At 41.5% G+C, this 21,551-nt stretch overlaps 1 protein-coding gene across 1 annotated transcript in view; it reads left to right on the top strand.

Moving 5' to 3' along the window:
- Nucleotides 1-21,551, top strand: part of LOC309556798 (uncharacterized protein) — a gene marked incomplete at both ends in the record, with an annotated part of 256,883 nt that overhangs the window by 42,524 nt on the left and 192,808 nt on the right. The window contains 2 exons of the mRNA XM_082259313.1: nt 339-602; nt 4,703-4,910. Of these exons, the coding sequence (XP_082115439.1) occupies nt 339-602; nt 4,703-4,910 (472 nt within the window). The remainder of the gene's footprint in view (nt 1-338; nt 603-4,702; nt 4,911-21,551) is intronic.

The following is a 21,551-nucleotide window of genomic DNA, read 5'->3' as shown; positions in this document are numbered from 1 at the left end:
ATAAACCCATATGTATTATTTATATATACCTGCAATAATTAGTTCCTGATGTCCCAGAGAAACATTGTATCTTGAAAGTAAATTCTCATTTTTAAAATCATTACTAAATGGAGGGGCAGGCAAAGCCATTTTAGAAGTTTGAGATATAAAGCATGATAAAAATTGAGTGATTGTCACAAGTAATGTTGGGACCTATGACAGAAACGCTTTTTGAATTTCCTTTGATGTGTGTGGCTCTCCTCTTTAATAATTTTCCAGCTGGGTAGATTTGGAAGGAGCTCTCAGCTTGCATTAATTACTGAATACTGCTTTCCTGTTTACATTTTTTTTTTTTATAGCTGCTGCCCACTGAAAAGAAAATAAAGTCTGGAATGACTTTGCTCCTTGAACTGTACCTACTTCATGGAAAAGATTCATACATCGATCGAGCAGTGGGATGGGGAATCTTCCCACTTTGTGACAATAATCTAAATGTCTTGGAAGGCAAGTACAGGTGCCCACTTTTAAGGGGACATTATGATTCGAGGATTAATCGTTTCAATAAAGTTGAAGATCTTATCACAACAGACCTGGATCACTGGCTATGTAACTTATATTTTCAGGTATGGGAATTTACAATTATATATAAAATATAAATAAATACTAAAAAAAAAAAATGCAATATGAAAGAAAGTGTACTAACAAAAAAATGTAACTTTAATGGTAACTTCAAGTTAACAAGGCAGCGCATGCAAGCAGCGGTTACATAGAAAAAGTACAGCATCTCACAAAAGGGAGTACACCCCTGACATTTTTGTTAATATTTTATTATATCTTTTCATGTGACAACACTGAAGAAATGACACTTTGCTACAATGTAAAGTAGTGAGTGTACAGCGTGTAAAGTTTCTGTCCCCTCTAAATAACTCAACACACAGCCATTAATGTCTAAACCGCTGACAACAAAACTGAGTACACCCCTGAGTTAAAATGTCAAAATTAGGCCCAATTAGCCATTTTCCCTCCCCAGTGTCATGTGCCTCATTAGTGTTACAAGGTCTCAGGTGTGAATGGATACAGAGACTGGTTTAGGCGCTCAGAGGTCAAAAAGTTCATATAGATATAAGCTGAAACAATGGCAGATAAAAGTGTTGATGTACACAGGTGGGGAAAAAACAGTTTGCACAGGGGGGGATAATGAGTCCATGTGCAAATATCTGACAGTTCTTAGAAGCAATCCAAGTGTGGTCCGCAGGTCAGGGTCAGCTCATTCAAACAGAGTGAAGACAACTGTAAACAGATAAAGGAGGAGGGAAGAGCACCACTTGCGTGCAAGATTATGATTTATTATGACATAAAACTATGATTTATTATGACATAAAAAAATAAAAGATGTGGCCGTGGAGGGAACCGGAAGGCATCTGACGTCAGCGGCAGGGAACTGGCAAGATGGCTGAGGGAGCTTCAAGACGCGTTTCGGAGTCTGCACAAGGGCCTGGGCAGGGCATGCACACTCCTTCTTCAGTTGAACGTGTCTTGAAGTATATAACTATATATACACCTCCAAAAGTAATTTTAACATTTTAAAGTTGCAGCTTTCATTTACATAATATCTGGTTATCCTGTAATGAGGAACCTTGTTCAAATTTATATTATAAGGTGACAACAATCTGTCCCTTTATCCCAATTGTACCCACTCATCAACATGGGTTTCCATTGGACAGTACAAGTGGCCATCTCAACAAACATTATGCAGGCACGGCCAAGGTTGTCAGCCTCAGAAAACCCTCCTCCATCCAAGAAATGTTAGGCAGCCATTGGCAGATTGCATATCTGTAGACAGGATGTGGCTGTAAAGAGGCTATAGGAGTGTGCCTATATATTGCACCCACACCTAAACTCCAGAGCCTCATACAGCAGGGCTATATACCCAGTGTGCATGATACATTAGAACGATAAACCTCAATCAGCTAGGGTTATCAGTATATGTACAGTTGTTGCAGATTGGCTAATAGCACATTGTTCTGAATGTGTATCCAGTAAGATGCTGTTTACAACTTTACAATGTAGTATGGTTTATCAAATAATTAAACAACACTTAATGAGAATTTGTTACTTTCTTCATAAAGGTCAAAATCATAGGTTCTTTTGGTACCCCACTCTCTCTCACACCACTGATATCAACCAATTCTACCCCTGATGTTGCTCGTATAATAACTGGTACCTTAAACAGTCTGATTAGCAATTGATGGGGGGAATACTGCGCTTCAGGGGTGATAAGTGCGATTTAGTATAGTTTAAAAGTATATATTGCCAATCCAGAGGCTTATAAGTGATGAATAAATTAATAAATAAATAAATAGTTATTAAACTGAGGGAAAAGCATAAACTCAGTTTCAGTCTGTATCAGGGCTTATGCAGGGTAATGGTCTTCTCCCCATCTGTATTTGACAGTGTTTGGTGATTGTCTGCTCAGACTCAAACATTGTATCCTGAGAAAGGTAAGGTCAAAGGTTCTCACCAATGTGCCTTTGTGGAATATATTTTAAAAGATTTCTGGTGCAACTGTTTTTTTTTGCAGTTTTTATTAGGATCGTCATTCATAAACATAAATGGTGCCATGAGCTAGGGATGACCCAAATTTTCCCTATTTTAAAAAAAACATCTAAAGCCTGTACTTCACTCTAGCTCTGCACTGAATCTCAGCCATGGCATCTGGCAACAGTGGATAGGACAGGGGAGATGACCTGCCTGTGTACTTAGCCTGCCTTAATGCCTTAGTTTGTTCCTCACTGCATTGCCTTTTTATGATATTGTTAAAAATCATATGCAGTATAAATACCTAACAACTGTGTCCTAAAATCAGGAGAGCAGTTCCTAATCAATAGCTTGAACTACTGTATATACAAATTAAGCTGTTCCTTCACTCTCCATTCACAGCTGAAACCAGGTTGGTGACCAAGATGTTTTGCTCAAGTGCAGTAAAACATCAGTTCTGTTTAACCATCTGGAGGTTTTGGGGATACAACTGATCATTCCACATGCTAATATGACCCCCGTGTCAAGTTAAAATTGATTGGTTGTGCAGGATCCTTTTAGTGATCATCTGATGTATAAAAAAAGTAAAGGGATCACTTAGGAGACATCCCTGCTTCAGGCCTTGATAAGGTATATGATAGAGATGAATCATGAAAAATCCAAACAAATCTATCTGCAGCCGTGGCCAAAAGTTTTGAGAATGACACAAACAGTAATTTTCACAAAGTCTGCTGCATCAGTGTTTTTAGATCTTTTTGTCAGATGTTGCTATGGTATACTGAAGTTTAATTACAAGCATTCCATAAGTGTCAAAGGCTTTTATTGCCAATTACATTAAGTTTATGCAAAGGGTCATTATTTGCAGTGTTGACCCTTCTTTTTCAAGACCTCTGTAATTCGCCCTGGCATTCTGTCAATCAACTTCTGGGCCACATCCTGACTGATGGCTGATTATTCTTGCATAATCAATGCTTGGAGTTTGTCAGAATTTGTGGGGCTTTTTTTAGTTCACCTGCCTCTTCAGGATTGACCACAATCTCTCATTGGGATTAAGCTCTGGGGAGTTTCCTGGCCATTGACCCAAAATGTCAATGTTTTGTTCCCCAAGCCACTTAGTTATCACTTTTGCCTTATGGGAAGGTGCTCCATCATGCTGAAAAAGGCATTGTTCCTCACCAAGCTGTTCTTGAATGGTTGGGAGAAGTTGCTCTAGGAGAATGTTTTTGTACCATTCTTTATTCGTGGCTGTGTTCTTAGGCAAAATTGTGAGTGAGCCCACTCCCTTGGCTGAGAAGCAACCCCACACATGAATGGTTTCAGGATGCTTTAATGTTGGCATGACACAGGACTGATGGTAGCACTCACTTTTTCTTCTCTGGGCAAGGTTTTTTATGGATGCCCCAAACAAATCAGAAAGGGGATTTATCAGAGAAAATGACTTTACCCCAGTCATCAGCAGCCCAGTCCCTGTACCTTTTGCTGAATATCAGTCTGTCTCTGATGTTTTTTCTGGAGAGAAGTGGCTTCTTTGCTGCCCTTCTTGACACCAGGCCATTCTCCCAAAGTTTTCTCCTCACTGTGTGCATATGCACTCACACCTGCCTGCTGCCATTCTTGAGCAAGCTCTGCACTGGTGGTGCCCCAATCCCGCAGCTGATTCAACTGTAGGAGAAAGTTCTGACACTTTCTGGACTTTCTTAGGTGCCCTGAAGCCTTCTTCACAAATGTAGCGAAAATGTTTTTTTTTTGGGATTAAGTTAATTTTCATGGCAAGAGGGACAATTACAATTAATTGCCATTTTTCTGATTACTCTTCATAACATTCTGGAGTATATGCAAACTGCCATAACAAAAACTGAGGCCGCAAACTTTGTGAAAATTTATATTTGTGTCATTCTCAAAACTTCTGGCCATGGCTGTACTCTACCTCCCAGAAAGCTCAAACAGGGATTATTTGGCATGGCTGGCATGGTTAAAAAGGATCTACAGACTCTTATTTCTGCCCTACACAACTGAATCTGGCAAACATTATCTGATGTCTGATGGAATATGATATTCATTCTACACGCTGTGAGTTGTAAATCAGTACAAGATACCATATTTTTTTATAGAATACATTGATTTTTACCTGCTATCTACATCATTTTCAGGCCTGTGTGTAGTTAATTTTTTTGTTTTACTTTAGATCATAAAACTGCCACTGTACATAAATGAACAGAAAGAATGTGATATTTTTGTTCAGCTACCACAAGAATTTCTCACCTATGCAAGTTATAATGAGAAGAAGCCAGACAACGAAAAAGACATACAAAATCCATTAAGAAGAGATAATTGTAAACAATCGTGTCATTACCAAGGAACACATTCAAGTCTTCTTTTCACTTACTCACAAGGTATTCTTAACCAAATGACCACTATTAAGGAGGCTAAGGAATGTGAACATTCTGTGTATATTCTACTCTAAAATGAACATGTAGCAAGGATATGAGCATTCATGCATTTTACACATTGTTCACAAGCAGAAAGTGAGCTTTAAAACAAGCCACCACTGACCTCTGTATCTGAAGGCACTGTAGAGCAATTTGTTTTCAAACTTCCTGACAAATGCACTCTAATCAGGATGTAGTTACATTTTTAAAAACTTTATGTCACATGATTCTCTCTTCTAACAGTGACTTAGCATTTTTCCAAATTTCTATTGCATACATAATTTACTTGCTCTGGGTTCACATAAGAAGACTGAAAGGCTGCCAAGTCACTTCTGGAAGTAGGAGCTGGATGAGGTAAAGCAAGACTAATAACCCTCAACATTGATGTCAGTGGCAGCACTAATATCCCCACACTTCATTGGTCTCAGTGTCAGCAATAACACTTCCCTCCTTCACTGGTGTCAGTGGCAGCAATAAAAAGACCACTTCATTGGTGGCACTGTCAGCTACAATAATCACTCCCTTTATCTGTGTCATTGGGTGCAATTAGAACATCTTCACTGGTGGGAGTGGCAGCAGTAATAACCCCTCCTCATTGGTGACAAGTAGCCCCTCCCTGCGTTGGTGTCAATGGTGCACTGTAAGTCCTACTTACACTGTACTCTTGGGCAACAATTATTTTTTACACAACAAGCTGGTGGTGTATATATGTGCATATAACAAATGCATATCTGGGGTTATTATCATCAACCTTTGAATTTATTACATACAGTACATGTACTGTATATGGACTAGCATGTAAGTCTGCAAAACTCCTAGCTTGTCATCTATATGCATTGCTAATATTCATATGTATGCCAATGAGTTTCCCTTTTGCCAGTCTTATCTAAGGGTTTGAGTAAACTGGAATCCATTTGTTACAGTATATCTGTATGTGATACCTACTGTAGGAACTTTCTGAGCCAGAATTTTATAATTAATACAACATATAGATTTTTTGATGTGATGCCATTTGAAAGCAGGTTGAAGGGGTCATTTTTAGGTTTGTTTTGTACAATTGTCCTTTATTGTGATACGTGCATGGAATAAAATACTGTGTGTTATTGGATATGAGATGCCTCACTTTCTGATTAGTTGTTTTTGATCATTCATAATATTATTGTTGTTTGTTGAGCCCAAATTTTGGGTGTTTTGGTGCTTGAGTTATTTACTTCTAAGTAAGGCCCCTTTCACACGATCCGACTGCCCGGGTCCGCCTTTCCATTTCTCAGGTGGATCCGATCGGGCCACCCATTGTCTTTTATGGGGAAGCAGATGTTAGCGGACACCCATCTGGCATCCAATCCGACAAGATCCGCTGAAAACAAACGGACGGCGATACGTTCGTCATCCATCCAGGGGGTCGGATGGGATCAGATGTAAATGGACAGGCCGATCTCCCCATACAGGAGAGCGCAACTCTGATAGGTCCGTATCTGCACAGTGAGTGGAGATGGACCTGTCAGTCACCTGCTCAGCGGGGATCAACAGAACGATCCCCGCTGAGCAAGCAGAGTCCGTCAAAACGGATCCACCCCATGTGAACGCGGCCTTAACTAAAATCTGAGTTGCAGTATACAGAAAAAACAAACTCAATAAATAAAAGTAGTATGCACATAAGATATTTGTTCTTGCTTGAAAAAAAACAAAACTATTTATATGCACACTTTTGCACTGAAGAAATGCTGCATACAGAATGATAGAAGGCTTGAAAGTCTTTTATCTAGTCTGTCACTCATGTCTTAAATTATATTTCTTATTAAATAGTTTTAGATCAAGCTAACATTTTTTAAGCAGTAACATCAACTTTTTTTTTTCTTTGGAAAAAGATATAAACTATAGGAATAAAAGACAAATATTCTAAGCCATAATCAGTGTTATATGGTTTGTATATCCAAATATCAGTTTTGATGGACAGCTTAGAAATGTGGCAATAACTCCGAATAAGGTCAAATGGCACAAAAAAAGGAGTTCATATTCAAAACGTCTTCATTAAAGGTATTAACCCAATACATGTGTGAAGGTTTTCAATAGTCCAAGTCAAGGCAGAGCAAGTAGTAGCTAGTTCCATTCATCTGGGCTTGTACTATAATGTTAACCACTTTACCACTAGAGGATTTTGCTGTCTTACATCTGGGCCACTTTTTGCGATTTGGCACTGTGCGAATTTAACGAAATTGCGCGGTCGTGCAATGCTGTACCCAAACGAGATTTACGTCCTTTTTTTCCCACAAACAGAGCTTTCTTTTGGTGGTATTTGATCACCTGTGCGATTTTTACTTTTTGCACTATAAACAAAAAAAGAGCGTTTTTTTTTTTAAAAAAAATAATATTTTTCATATTTTTTATATGAATTTCCCCCCCAAAAAATTTAAAAATCTAATTTTTTTGAAACTTTTGGCCAATTTGTTTTCTGCTACCTATGTTTGGTAAAAAAAATCACAATAAGCGTATTTTGATTGGTTTGCGCAAAAGTTATTGCGTTTACTAACAAAGGGAAAGATTTCTGTCATTTTTGGTGGGGTTTTTTTAGCGCGTAATGGCGGCGATCTGCGATTTTTTTTGCGGGACTGCGACATTGCGGCGGACAGATCGGATCCTTGACTGACATTTTTGACACTTTTGGGGATACCAGTGACATTACTGCAGTAATCAGTGCTATATATATATGCACTGTTACTGTAAAAATTACACTGGCAGGAAAGGGGTTAATGTTATTGGAGAGGGAGGGGTTAATGTATGCTTGGTGCTTACTAACGTGTGGGGGGGGAGGTGACTGTGTGACACAAGGACAGATCGAGGGTTCAACTATGCTGAACCCTGCAATCTGACCCTGCCTGTCACTTCAGAGATCCGCCCGCTTGTGTTTACACAGGCGGGCGGATCTCCACACTCGATTCCCCGACGATCGGGGAAGAGCAGCGGCGATCACCGCTGCTCCTCCCCTGGCCCGACTCCCGCTGTGACTGAATACAGCGGGAGCGAGCCTGAATACAGGAGAGTGACTGACGACGTAGGTCTACGTCGTCAGACGATAACGAACCACTTTGCCGCAGTAGGCTCAACGTGAGCAGACGGCAAGTGGTTAAGGATCTTTCATTTCCTAAGCCTGGTTCACACTAGTAGTTTTTTTTTTTTTTAATCAACGCAGCAGGGTTGAACAAAAAAAAAAACTGACAGCTCAGGAGGAGCCGCTGTAAAAAGTATCTGACGTTCATACAGCTATCTCCCCTGCTGTTCTATTGCGTTCTAACAAAGGACGGCCCCCCGCAAGAACACTCTGGTCAGAGCTCATAGCCATTGGCTAAAATATATTTTTGTTTCTACATTTGTCCTTGTACCTCTACTCTAACTTTTCTTAACCATTGCATTTGGCAGGGACATATAGGACGTATGTACACTCATGAAAAGTAGGAATAAGCACATTAGTCAGGCTCTAGCAAAGTAGATGACTGCAGTTATATTATTAATAATGCATAAAAATGGCTCTCATTTTTTTGTAGCATTCCTGTATCTTGAGCTTCATTTTAAAATGCAAAAATAATTGCAGATGAAAAGTTACAAAAGTTATGAAAATAGAAACAGTTACTGAAGGAAATTGTAATCCTTTACAATTGTAATTGTAAATAGAAAGCTGTTTGAACATGACTCATTACTACAGTATGACACATCAGTCACTGACTGAAGGCTGCATTTCTAGTAAATAATAAGCATCTTAATTTCAATAATTCTTTATTAGGTTTTCACATAGAAAGGAAACTGGCACAAATTAATAACAATAAACCAGATGTTCCGACAGGAGCATTGAAGAAATTCTGTTAAAATAATATAGTAACTAAGCGTTGAACAGGTGACATACAAACAATCTCAAGAATGTTATCGGATGTTGAACTCCAGACGGGGGTAGTAAAGAAGGGGTAAAGGGGTGGGGGAAAAACAGGAGGGGAAGCACCAGCATAACAATCAGTGAAATAAATTAGATCAACAGTACGAAAACTTCACATTTGCACCATACATTTTGGATGATTAACCAACCTGACCACATAGAAAGGAACTTTTTTATGCATTTTTTCTAGCTGCTAATTTCTCCATCTCACATCGAAGATTAAGGTCTCCTATTGTGCTGGAGATGGTGGGGGAATCTCGCGTTTTTCACAACCTAATGATATTTAATTTGGCTGCAAGCAATAGATGTATTATAACAAACCTCGAGCTAGGAGGAAATTTCTTTATTCCGAAATGGAGAAGAGATTGCGATAGGTTAGGGGCTGTGGAGGTTTGTGAAATTGAGGAAATCAGGGAAAATATTTGTCTCCAGAAAGAGCTTAAGGATCTAAAAAACCATAGTAGGTGTTCAATAGTATATAAATAAAATATATATATATTGCTAAATATAAAGTTGCGCTCAACCAAATTCCACTAAATAGATAATATATTAAATATAGGATTTAAAGTGCATGAGTGAATAAATAAAATTGCAAATAAGGTGCAAAGAAATATATATATATATATATATATATGTATAAATATGTGACTTATGCTAAATATGTGATCCACAATAAAAGTATATAATATAGAGATAAATTAATAATTTGCAATCAAATTATAACAAATTTGTATGTGACTTGAGTTTACACATAGGTGTGCAATAGTACCTATACTTCCACAAGCTCTTCAACAGGTATGGGAGCTTCCTGGGTAGATTTTTGAGAGAGGGTAGGGAGTTATAAACCACCTGTGAAGGGTCTTTTGATATGATTTCCAATAATTGGAGTAGTGGGAAGTAATTCTGAAGGCTCGTTGTCACATTTCTGGGTCAGCATGGTCATTTAGCTCCTCTTACCATTTCCAGAGGGAAGTGAGTTGAGAGTAAGGGCGATTGTCACTTAAGGCTGCATATATTGTGGAGATACTATGCTTGGGATAAGAGGGGTGAGTGAAGAATTGATGCAAAGGTTCAGGAATTGCAGTCACTGAGGGGAGTTTAGAAGCTTTAAGGAAGTATGTATGTATAGGCATCTGAGTTCAGAAGATGGTATTCATCTTGGAGTTCTCTGAAAGTTTTCAGAGAATGGTTAGAAGTGTGGTCCAATAAAGTATGGATCCCATGTGTCCGCCAGTGTTGGATCCTAAGTCAGATGTCTGTCAGATGTCTGGATAGTGCTTTAAGAGGAATCAAGAGAGTGGGAGAAGGGTGATCTAATGAGGAGTCATAGGTAAACTTTTTCCAGGCAAGTAAGGATTCTTTATTGGAAGGGAAAGTAGTCAACGTGGGATGGGGGAAGCCTGCAGAAGTGAGAAGGAGAGTGTCTATCAGGTTATTAGGCAGATAGGATGAGGATTCCATGGATGACTAAATCTTGTTTGAGGTGGGGTGCCACCAGTAGTATAGTTGGTCTAAGATTGAGGCATAGTAATAGATACAGGTGTGGGGGAGTCCCACTCCACCTAATTTATAGTGTCTTATTAGGATGTGGTTAGCAGCACATCTGGGCGGTTTTGCATCCCAGACAAATCTTGAGATTTGTCTTTGTATCAAGGTGAAAAAGGTATGGGAGATTGGAATCGTTAATGTACAAAATAAGTAAATGAGTTTGGGCAGAACGATCATCTTGTACAAAATAAGTAGATGAGTTTGGGCAGAACGATCATCTTGAAAGAGGCAATCTTGCCTTGTTTGGGTAAATTAGATACACGCAATTGACTTAGATGTTGGGGCAGTTGTCGTTGGAAGGCATGATAATTCAGGTTGTATAGTTGATTCGAGAAGGAGACTAGTTTTATTCCCAGGTAACGGGTGCCTTTGGAGATCCCATAAGACTTAGAAAGAGTCCCCCTTGTAAGTACTCTAGCTGATGGATTGGAGTATAGAGAAAGTATCACTGATTAAACCCATCCAGTTATGTCAAAATTGAACAGCATTCAGGAATCCCAATGCACATTATCAAACGCCTTCTGTGGGTCTAGTGATAGAAGCAGAGAAGGCGTCCGCATATGGGCAACCTGGTACACAAGAATATAAACCCTCCTAGTTGCATCTGGAGCGTGTCTGTAAGGGACAAACCCTGCTTGGTCGGGATGTACTAAAGACTGGAGAAAGTTTATCAATCTAACTGCAAAAACTTTGGCAAATAATTTAACATCAGATTCAAAAGTGATATGGGCCTATAGTTAACTGTGGTAGTGGGATCTTTCCCTGGGTTAGGAATGGTAGAAATATTTGAATGTAACATGTCTGTTGGTAGGGAACCAGAGGTGGCAGCAGAAAATAATAAGCATCTTAAAAGCTTGTAAAGAGCTATGTGTAAAGAATATTGAACATTTTGGAAGAATAGAATATTTCAGTGTAAATGAGAATTGGCACATAATTGATATCACATTCTTACATAAACAATAGTATAGGTGGTTGGAACACAGCTACTACTGAATACTGAATGTTTGCCACAATTAACTGGTGGGTTGTAAACAAAATAGAGTGATAAAAGACTGGATGTAGAAACCTTTCCTAGAACAATCTGTTCCTAGTTAAGGCATTATATTTCTATTTATTAGAAAATGTTATAACAAGTTGGAAATTGAACAATGGGACCCACTTAAACTTCACCAACACGCTCAGTTAATTGTGCAGTATATACATTATATTACCAAAAGCATTAGAACGCCTGCCTTTATACGCACAAGACCTTTAATGGCATCCCAGTCTTAGTCCATAGGGTTCAATATTGACTTGGCCCACAGTTTGCAGCTATAACAGTCTCAACTCTTCTGGGAAGGTTGTCCATAAGGTTTAAGAGTGTATCTATGGGAATGTTTGATCATTTTTCCAGAAGCGCATTTTTGAGTCCAGGCACTGATGTGGATGAGAAGGTCTGGCTCGCAGTCTCCACTCTAATTCATCTCAAAGGTTTTCTATTGGGTTGAGGTCAGGACTTTGTGTCTCTGTGCCAGTCAAGTTCCTCCACCCCAAACTCGCTCATCCATGTCTTTATGGACCTTGCTTTGTGCACTGGTCCAAATCATTTGGTGGAGGGGGGATTATGGTGGGGAGATACTTTTCAGGGTTGGGGTTTGGTCCCTTAGTTCCAGTGAAGGGAACTCTTAAGTTGTCAGCATACCAAGACCTTTTGGACAATTTCTTGCTCCCAACTTTGGGAACAGTTTTTGGATGGCCCCTTCCTGTTTCAACATGACTGCGCACCAGTGTACAAACAAGGTCCATAAAGACATGGATGAGCGAGTTTGGGGTGGAGGAACTTGACTGGCTTGCACAGAATCCTGACCTCAACCTAAAAGAACAGCATTGCGATGAATTAAAGCGGAGACTGCGAGCCAGGCCTTCTCGTCCATACCAGTGCCTGACTTCACAAATGCACTTCTGGAAGAATAGTCAAACATTCGCATAGACACACTTCTAAACCTTGTGGACAGCCATCCCTGAGTTGAAGCTGTTATAGCTGCAAAGGGTGGGCCAACTCAATATTGAACTGTACAGACTAAGGTTGGGATGCCATTAAAGTTCATGTGCATGTAAAGGCAGACGTCACAATACTTTTGATAACATAGTGTATACATATATACTACTAAATGTTATTAATGCAAAAAAAAAGCCAAAACACTACATACACCTACAAATTTAGGGAATGAAATACACTGTATGAGCAAAACATTAAATAGTGAGAGAACTTACTTAGCATTAAGCAAAAAAAAAAAATAAGTTACAAGTGACAGTGGGAATGTGGACACTTAACCTCCCTGGCGGTATGATTCTTTCGGATTTTAGGTGCTGAAAGCGGTACCATTATTTTGCTTGCAATTCTGGAGAATGAGCAGCCCAAACCAGCTATTTACTAATGATTTCTTTTTACCGTGTGTTCTTCTTTATAACATCCCGAGTATGATAAAGTTTGAAACACAAAATCCTAAATTATAATATAATAAATAACTATAAAATAATAATATAATAATAACACTTTTTTTTTCCAAAAAATAACACTTTTTATTCAATAAATGATAGTAAATCATGTAATCAAAAACACTGACATTTATTTTTGTCAAACAAGGATGCAATATATTTTTTTTTTCCCAAAAAGGATGCAATATTACTCTTCATACTGCTTCAATAAACGTCCCGGGTGTGGAAAATTTTGAAACAGGGTACAGCGCAAAGTCCAACATCACAGTCTGGACAGTAGTACCGTGTTTCTTTTCTTATTTTCCCCCCGGTGTCGTCGTGCTTGGAACAGCACACCACACACATTCTTGTGGGTGCAGTCTTCTTCTCCATCGGCGGAATGAGGTCCATAAAATGACGACCGGTCAGTCGTTCGGGGTTCACGACACCAGCCGCACGGTGTCCGGATCGACTTACAGTTGGTGTCTGGTGCCTGAGAAAAATCAGCTCCGCAATTTTCCACACAAAGTCCGCATGGATCATAGGCTGGTCACTTTTCTTTTTTAGCAGAATGAAGGCATTCCATAATTGCTCCAGGAGGTGTCTGAAAATTTTTTTATAGTATTTCTTCTGCTGTTTCCGCATTGCTGGATAGAAGGTCATGGCCTGGTCAGCTCTGTCCACACCTCCCATGGTGTTATTGTAATCCAGGGCCAGTTGCGGTTTCAGCACATCTTTTCCCCCTTTTGTATGGACCATGACAGTGGCCGTGTTATGGATGGTGCTCATCAGGCAGACATCTTTTTTGTCGCGCCATCTAAGTGCCAACATTTTGCCTTTCTGCCAGGCAACTAACTCTCCAGGCTTGAGTTTTTTGTTGGCAAAGCTGGGGGGCATGTCACGCCGGTTTGCTCTGACGGTCCCATAAGCATCCGTCTTATGCTGTAGGAGGAACTCAAACAGTTCTGGGGATGTATAAAAATTGTCTGTAGTGACACAATACCCCTGATCCAGCAGAGGCTCAATCAGCGTCAGAACAGAAGCAGTTGCCATCCCATAGCTGCTGAACCTTGGGTTGAACTTAGTTCCTCTTCCGGTATATAGGACCGAGTTCCAAATATAGCCAGAGCTGGATTCACCCAGCATAAAGGATTTTATTCCAAAGCGTGCTCGCTTGGACGCAATATATTGGATCCAGCTAAGTCTCCCTTTATACGCCATAAGACTTTCGTCAATGCAAATGTCTCTTTCTGGGACATAGGACCGCTGGAAGTTTTTCAAAATTAATTGATAAATGTCCCAGATCTTTTTCAGCTTCGGAGCCGGATGAGATGTTTCATCAAAATCCTCATTGTTGGCAAAGTGCAAATATCGCATTATAAGGGAAAATTTGTACTCCGACACTATGGTTCCAAAAAAAGGAGTGGCCAATAATTTGTTTGTGGTCCAATACCACTTCTGCAGGGGTTTCCCCACCACTCCCTGCAGAATAATAAGGCCCAGGAATCTCCAGATATCCGCACTGGTAACGGGTTCCCACATCCTGCTCCTGGAAAACCGCCGATGTGCTGCGGCTTGTTGTTGCTGGTACCGGTTGGTCTCCACAACAATTTTTTCGATGACCTCATCAGTCAAAAAAAGCTGCAGATACGCCAAGGGGTTATCCTCCTCAACATCAACTTTGAGACCAGGCGTTCCGGTATACGGGAACCTTGGGGGCGCTACGTGCTCCGTACCGCAGTCGATCACGCACCAAGTACGCGCATCGCTCGGCACATCATCATCACTAAACTCACTTTCGTTGGATGATGAGCTTTCCCATGCATCGCTGTCACTCCACTCTCCGTGCGATTCGGGATCGCTGTAGCTATCGCCCAGCAGGTCATACATCACTTTTGATGTTGCGGCACGCTTGCTTGAGGCCATGGTCGCTCTGCAATAATCCAGATACAAAGTATGGAAATAATGCAGGAAGTGCAATGGAGAAAGCACTGGGGGGCATAAAAAGGTCACTTTATTATATTTTGGGAATGTAATCCAATAGGATTACAGTGTGTCAGTGTGTTTGGTGTTTATACTTTTTGAATTTGCCGCCGGTTCCGTCCCCCGGCGGACGTCACGTCGCCGGAGACGGAAGCCTGGGGTTACAGACGATCGAGAGGAACATCCGCCGCCGGACACCGCTCTCATACATCGCTGGATCCCGGAGAAAAGGTAAGTGAAACCTCCACCAGGATCCAGCGAGCTTCCTAGCGCTACCCCGAGTGTGACTCGGGGTTACCGCTTTTGGCTCAAAAATCTTACCCCGAGTCACACTCGGGAATACCGCTAGGAAGGTTAAAGTGATACTAAACACACAGGGGATTATGTACTGAAGGCAAATTCACTGTGCACTGCAAGTGCACTTGGAAATGCAGTTGCTGTAGATCTGAGGGGGACATGCAAGGAAAATAAAAAACAGCATTTTTGCTTGCACATGATTGGATGATAGAAATCATCAGAGCTTCCCCTCATTTCAGATCTTCCCCTCAGATCTACAGCGACTGCACTTCCAAGTGCACTTGTAGTTCACAGTGGATTTGCCTTTAGTAAATCAACCCCACAGTGTTTAATTTACATTGTCCTTTCTATTACTGTATGTGGATGATGGTATGGTAATTAATTGAATAAAAAAAAAAATCTAAGTACCCTTTTTCCTAAACGACATACAGCTGTCACATGTCCTAGCTCTTTCCCAGGGAAACATAAGTAGGAGGAGTTTCTAGTCCTCTGCTGTTGGTCACGTGTTTAAAATTAAAAAGAATCCAAAAAAGTAACTCTCCTGTGCTCAGGTGTTATGCTCAAGGGAAAAATGTATACCGTATATACTCGAGTATAAGCCGACCCGAGTATAAGGGTCCATGTACACGGGACGCTGGAAATGGCCGTTTAGGAGCAGTTGGGCGTTTTTTTCAGAAGCCCCTGAACCCATCTACATTTTATCTTATCTGTCCATGTACACCAGGTCGTTTACAGTCATTTGCAGGCAGTTGCGTTCAGGGACTTTTTTTAGAACGCAATTATTTGCGTTCGAACGTGTGTTTCAAACGCACAAATGCGTCCGAACGCGTCTGAACGCGATGACCCGCGTTTATCGTTCGCGTTTTTCCATTTTAAAGGGGAATAATTTTTTTGACCTCTAGGAACGGTTCTAAACGCAAACGCCGCTAAACGCCCGCTAAACGCGGGTACAAACGCGACCGAACGGACGTTTCAAACATCCTAAAAATTCCAGCATTCAAAGGGACTTTTAACAACGTCCCGTGTACATGGAGCCTAAGCGGAGGCCCCTACTTTTACCACAAAAAGATGGGAAAAATCATTGACTCGAGTATAAGCCTAGGGTGAGAATGCAGGGTACTGGCATGGTGCAGCAGAATGCAGGGTACTGGCATGGTACAGGAGAATGCAGGGTACTGGCATGGTGCAGGAGAATGCAGGGTACTGGCATGGTGCAGGAGAATGCAGGGTACTGGCATAGTGCAGGAGAATGCAGGGTACTGGCATGGTGCAGGAGAATGCAGGGTTCTGGCATGGTGCAGGAGAATGCAGGGTACTGGCATGGTACAGGAGAATGCAGTGTACTGGCATGGTACAAGAGGATCCGGGGTTGTGGGCATACTACAGGAGATGCAGTGCTGTGGGCATGGTACAGGTGGACCATGCCCGCAGCACTGCATCCCTTGTAGTGTGCCCGCAGCCCTGCATAATGGCAGGTAGTGAAGCTGTTTCACTTACCTGTTCCAGAGGCGCCTTCATTTTAAAAATGGCGCCGCCCGGCGCCGACACGTCATTGCGCACGCGCCGCCGCCGCTCGTATTATTTCGGCTATTCCCGGCCTCTCCCGAGCGGCAGCGGCGCATGTGCGGTGACATGTATGCGACGGGCGGCGCCATTTTTAAAGCTTAAGCCTGTCGGAGCGGCCAGGGACTTTTTTTTTTTCCTTGACTTGAGTATAAGCCGAAGGGGACGTTTTCAGCACAAAAAAATGTGCTGAAAAACTCGGCTTATACTCGAGTATATACGGTATCTTAATCTTTGTTGACAATATCTAGACTGTTGCTGCCCTCTCAGGACCATGGGTATCCAAAGGTGCTACAAAACAACGAAAACAAGAGAAGGGCACACCGACCTAGTGCAATTCCATTATAAACATTTATTAAAAGATAAAAGATATCATACATAATACTCACAAAAGCACGTAGTACATACATATGTCAAAGCACAATAACACAGGTTAGGACTGCTGGACTACTCCAGTCATGCAAGGAGACCAGATGGTGTCCGTGATGGCTAGGCTTATGCGTTTCAAGGGAGAACCCTCTTCCTCAGAGCCAACGGAACAAATGACCCACCATACTTAAATATCTAAGATGCAGACTGCCCTCATAGACAGACCCCGCCCCCAGATAACATCAGCACAAAGGGTTAAAGGTGTTTGGCATTGAAGCACCATCTGTTCTCTTTGCATGATTGGAGTAGTCTAGCAGTCCTAGGGCAACCTGTGTTATTGTGCTTTGACTTGCAAATGCACTACGTGCTTTTGTGAGTATTATGTATGATATCTTATATATGCATATATATGCATACATGCACTAGGTCGGTGTGCCCTTCTCTTGTTTTCATTGTTTTTTTAAATAAAAAAAAAAACAGCCTTTGGAATACAGAGTAAAAACAAAGAATTATTATGAATAAACTGTTTAAACTTGCCATACAACTATATATTGTAAACCAAATCTTTATTTTTTTTGGCAGTAACATGGTGTGGGCGGATATCTGCTAGCCACAGGCTATGTCATGCTCCTCCAGCCTGTGTCTTAAAATAAGAGGATGGTGATTCCTTCATCAATATACAGTACATGTACTATCCCACCCCCATTGTGTTTAGCTGGTTAGTGGACATGGAGGAGGAAAGAGAGAGTGGGCTGTCATTTACCAGAGTGTATACTCTCACATGTGTGACTCTATAGTCACATGGGCTGCTCAGATGTGATAGGGAGGAAATGCTCAGCATAGAAACTCACTGAAAACTGAGCATGTGCGGGGCTGCCAACACTGCTCTGCAAAATGCCAGGCAAAATTGGGGACTTGGACAGAAGGGGGAGATAGACTAGCAGCATCAACCAGTTTTTTTTACAGAATACAGAAAACAAATCTCATAGTGACGGAGAATGAACAGCATGTAATCCACCATGTATTGATATTTTTTCTTATCATGTGGGTTTATTGACACTTTAAACCAGATTGATCAAGCACTTAGTGCCAATTCACACTGTTCCGAATTATCAGGCGACTTGGTCGCCTGACAAGTAGCGGACCGTGCTGTACAATTGGAACCATTCTAATAGGAGCAACTCAAGTCGCTCCGACTTAGAAAAAGGTTCCTGCACCTTTTTTTTGCAAAGTCGGAGCGACTTGCATTGACTTCCATTATGTGAAGTCGTTGCAAGCCGTGCCGAAGTCGCGGTGCACGGGCGACGGCATTAGTCGCCCGAAGTCGCGTCGCCCTAGTGTGAACCGACACTTAAAGAGGTTATTAACCTCAGAAAAAAAAAAAAAAAAAAAAAACCTGAAAGACAAAGGCATAATGAGCTAGTATGCATTGCATACTGGCTCATTATGAAATACCTACCTTAGAACGAAGCCACCGCAGTGCCGGTGAAACGGCCGACATGTTCAGCCATCTTACTTCTGGGTTTGTGTCCTCCACCCATCTGATTGGCCGGAGCCGCGATGACGTCACTCCCGCCCATGTGCACAGGAGCCATCATTCACGGCACCGGGCTATAAAGGAAACGCATGGGCGGCCGTTCCTTCAGAGCGCATGCGCCAGTGATGTCACTGGCTCCATGCAAAGTAAATAGCTCCTAAACGGTGCATGTTTAAGAGATATTTACTGTACCTTATTATAGACTTACCTATAGGTACAAGTTACAGAGAAAGCTTTACTTCCTCCTTAAAACAAATTCTCTGTGCATCAGCTTTTATAGGTGTGCTCTCAAGAGTGCAGGATTCTTCATCTAGGATAAACAGATGAATCAAAGGTTCACCAGACTCCCTAGGAGTAAGGTGAAGCTAAACTGCTCATTCAGACCTTTAGGTAACAGAATTTATAATTAATATGTTTTCCCACATTACATTTGGAGAAAGATGTGGTGCTGGTCACCCCCTCACCTGAGAGAAGGGATATGGGTGATCAATAGAGATTTGAAACTTGGTAATAAATAACTACACATCAAAGTGACAGGATATAGGTTGATCAGCAGTTCCAGATGCTAGGGCTTTGTGAATGGCTGTGTGGTTGTGCAGGCATTCTTGAGTTGTTGTAATAGTTTTGACAACATGATATAAACCATATGGGAATCAGAGAATGCAGATAACAAATTCAGTGCTACAGATGATTCAAATGATGATTTGTGGATATAAAAGAAGGATTCTATAAGTTTATAATTGCAAGTAATGAAATAGTGGCATCTACAGTATACCAGTTTTGGTTAGGGATTTGTCATTCCCCCCAGGAGGAGAGAGATTGGTCTTGACCTGGATGTTATGGCTCTTACTGAATCATTACCCCATTATTGCAGGAGGTGAATTCAAACACTTCAGACTGATCCCTGATAATGACTGACCTACTTGCCTTCATTACCCTAATTGATAAATACTGAGCTCATTTTGGTAAAGGTAGACACAAAAACAACTGAAGTACTGCTGGTTAGTTAACAGATCTTGCATTTGTTTGGCCCAAGAATCTATGCATGACATATGTGTCAATTCCCACAGATATTATTGTAGTATAGTTTTAGAGTAGCCTTTTTCAATAAATCCTTATGCTATTTGATTCAGTTGTCCCATCCGAGGAGTTTTATTGCTTTATCCCAAGTATTTGTGCTAAAGGAAGCCTCTAAGTAGCACAATGGTATAGGCGCTATTGATGTATAGGGGGGGTGATGTGATCTATCCCCTTGTGGTACAACCAGGTACCCAAGTGCACATTGTCATGTATAGTAGTTTTTTATATGTTGAGGTAAGAAATAACAATGTCTGTAAATGAGTATGACAGCATCAGTTTTAGGGGCATTCCCAATAAATTGGTAGGATTGACAATTTATGTAAGTTCATTGGATGTGCCTGACCAAATCAACAATAGGTCATCTATATAACATTTATACAAGAAGTTGCCAGTGCCCAATGCAGGGAAAAGAATGGTATGTTTTACCTGATGCATGAGCAATTAATCAAATAGAGGAGCAACATTTGAGCCAATTTTTATCCCAGATTTTTGTAGAAAGAAGGTTTACTAAAATTTTTAATAATTTAAACACCAGTATAAGGTGACTCAAATTCATTGTACTCTTTGATTTGGCACTGTAAATAGTGGCAACATTATTTGAAACTTTCTCAAAGCTATAATGGGGGGAAAAAAAGAGCTCTATGCTGAGTTTTCTCTTCAATAGGCAGTGCCGGCTCTACCATGGGCCCACTGGGTCCATTGGACCCAGGTGGAATTTTGAGAGGGGCAGCAGAGTGCCTAACACACTACTCCTTGAGCCACTTGTTTTCATGCAGTTTGGTGGCAGCGGGAGTGTGGCAGCAAACAGGCCACAGGATTCACCGAAGGTGGCCAGCGAGGAGGGTAGTTAGACCTGTGAGAACCCAGGGGGGGAGAAGAGCTCCTCCCCCTCCCTGACCACCGAAGAGTCGAGCAGGAGTGAGCACAGCCTCCCCGGTGCTCACAGAACCTGGATTACTCCAGCCTCCTCTCTGTTCCAAGATCCCAGAGAACGGAGGACAGGCTGACTGGGGGCCAAAGGAAGTGAACGAGTGGAAGATGGAGGCTGCCACAGTTGTAGCAAAGCAATGAGAGCACCTCTAGGAAAAGGAGGAGATTGGGCTCTGCTCACTGCTTGCTATCAGGTACTGGGCATGCTACACATACCTACCCGCACACAGAGCCTGCACGGGGGTTGGAGGTAGAGGAGGCACTGAAGATAGGGATAGGGCTATGTAGTCTTTCTCACCCCACTCTTTCTTACACTCTACCCCTCTCTCTTTTACTCTCCCTGTCACTAAGCACCCCCTCTCTCTCACTCCCTCTCTCACCCACCAACTCTCTCAGCCCCCCTCTGTCTTTCCGGCCCCTCTTTCTTACACTTACTTCCTCTCTCTTACACTCACTCCCCCTCACTCCCCCTCTCTCTCTCACACTCCACCCCTCTATCTCTCTCACTCCCCTGTCTCTCAGCCCTGAAGAATTGACTGGCTCTGAAGAAGAGGGGATCTCCCCTCTAAACGTGTCAGAAATTTGGCAGGTCCTCCGGCGTGCTGGACACTGTCCTGATAACCTGGTGGCTTTGGGTGAATTGTGGATTGATATGCTTTTAACTATTTTAGTGTTTGTGAGTAAATTTCTTCTTACTTCATTTTAATAAACTCCATTTGGGTAATTCACAAGGTCGGTGCACCCTCTTTTTGTTCTTTAAACATTGTTTTTTTGGGGTTTCCCCTGACCCCAGGAGGGCAGCAAAATCTGTGCTTTTACCCAGAGCCATAGAGACCTACAGCCGCCACATCTCTGTTGAACGCAGGCGAATTTGTTTGTCTGTATACCATTTTGAGTTGCTTCAATTAAATTTCAG

Source organism: Pelophylax lessonae (genome assembly GCF_965119305.1).
Source record: "Pelophylax lessonae genome assembly, chromosome: 5".
Lineage (NCBI taxonomy): Eukaryota > Metazoa > Chordata > Amphibia > Anura > Ranidae > Pelophylax > Pelophylax lessonae.
This window is presented reverse-complemented; position numbering and strand designations above follow the sequence as displayed.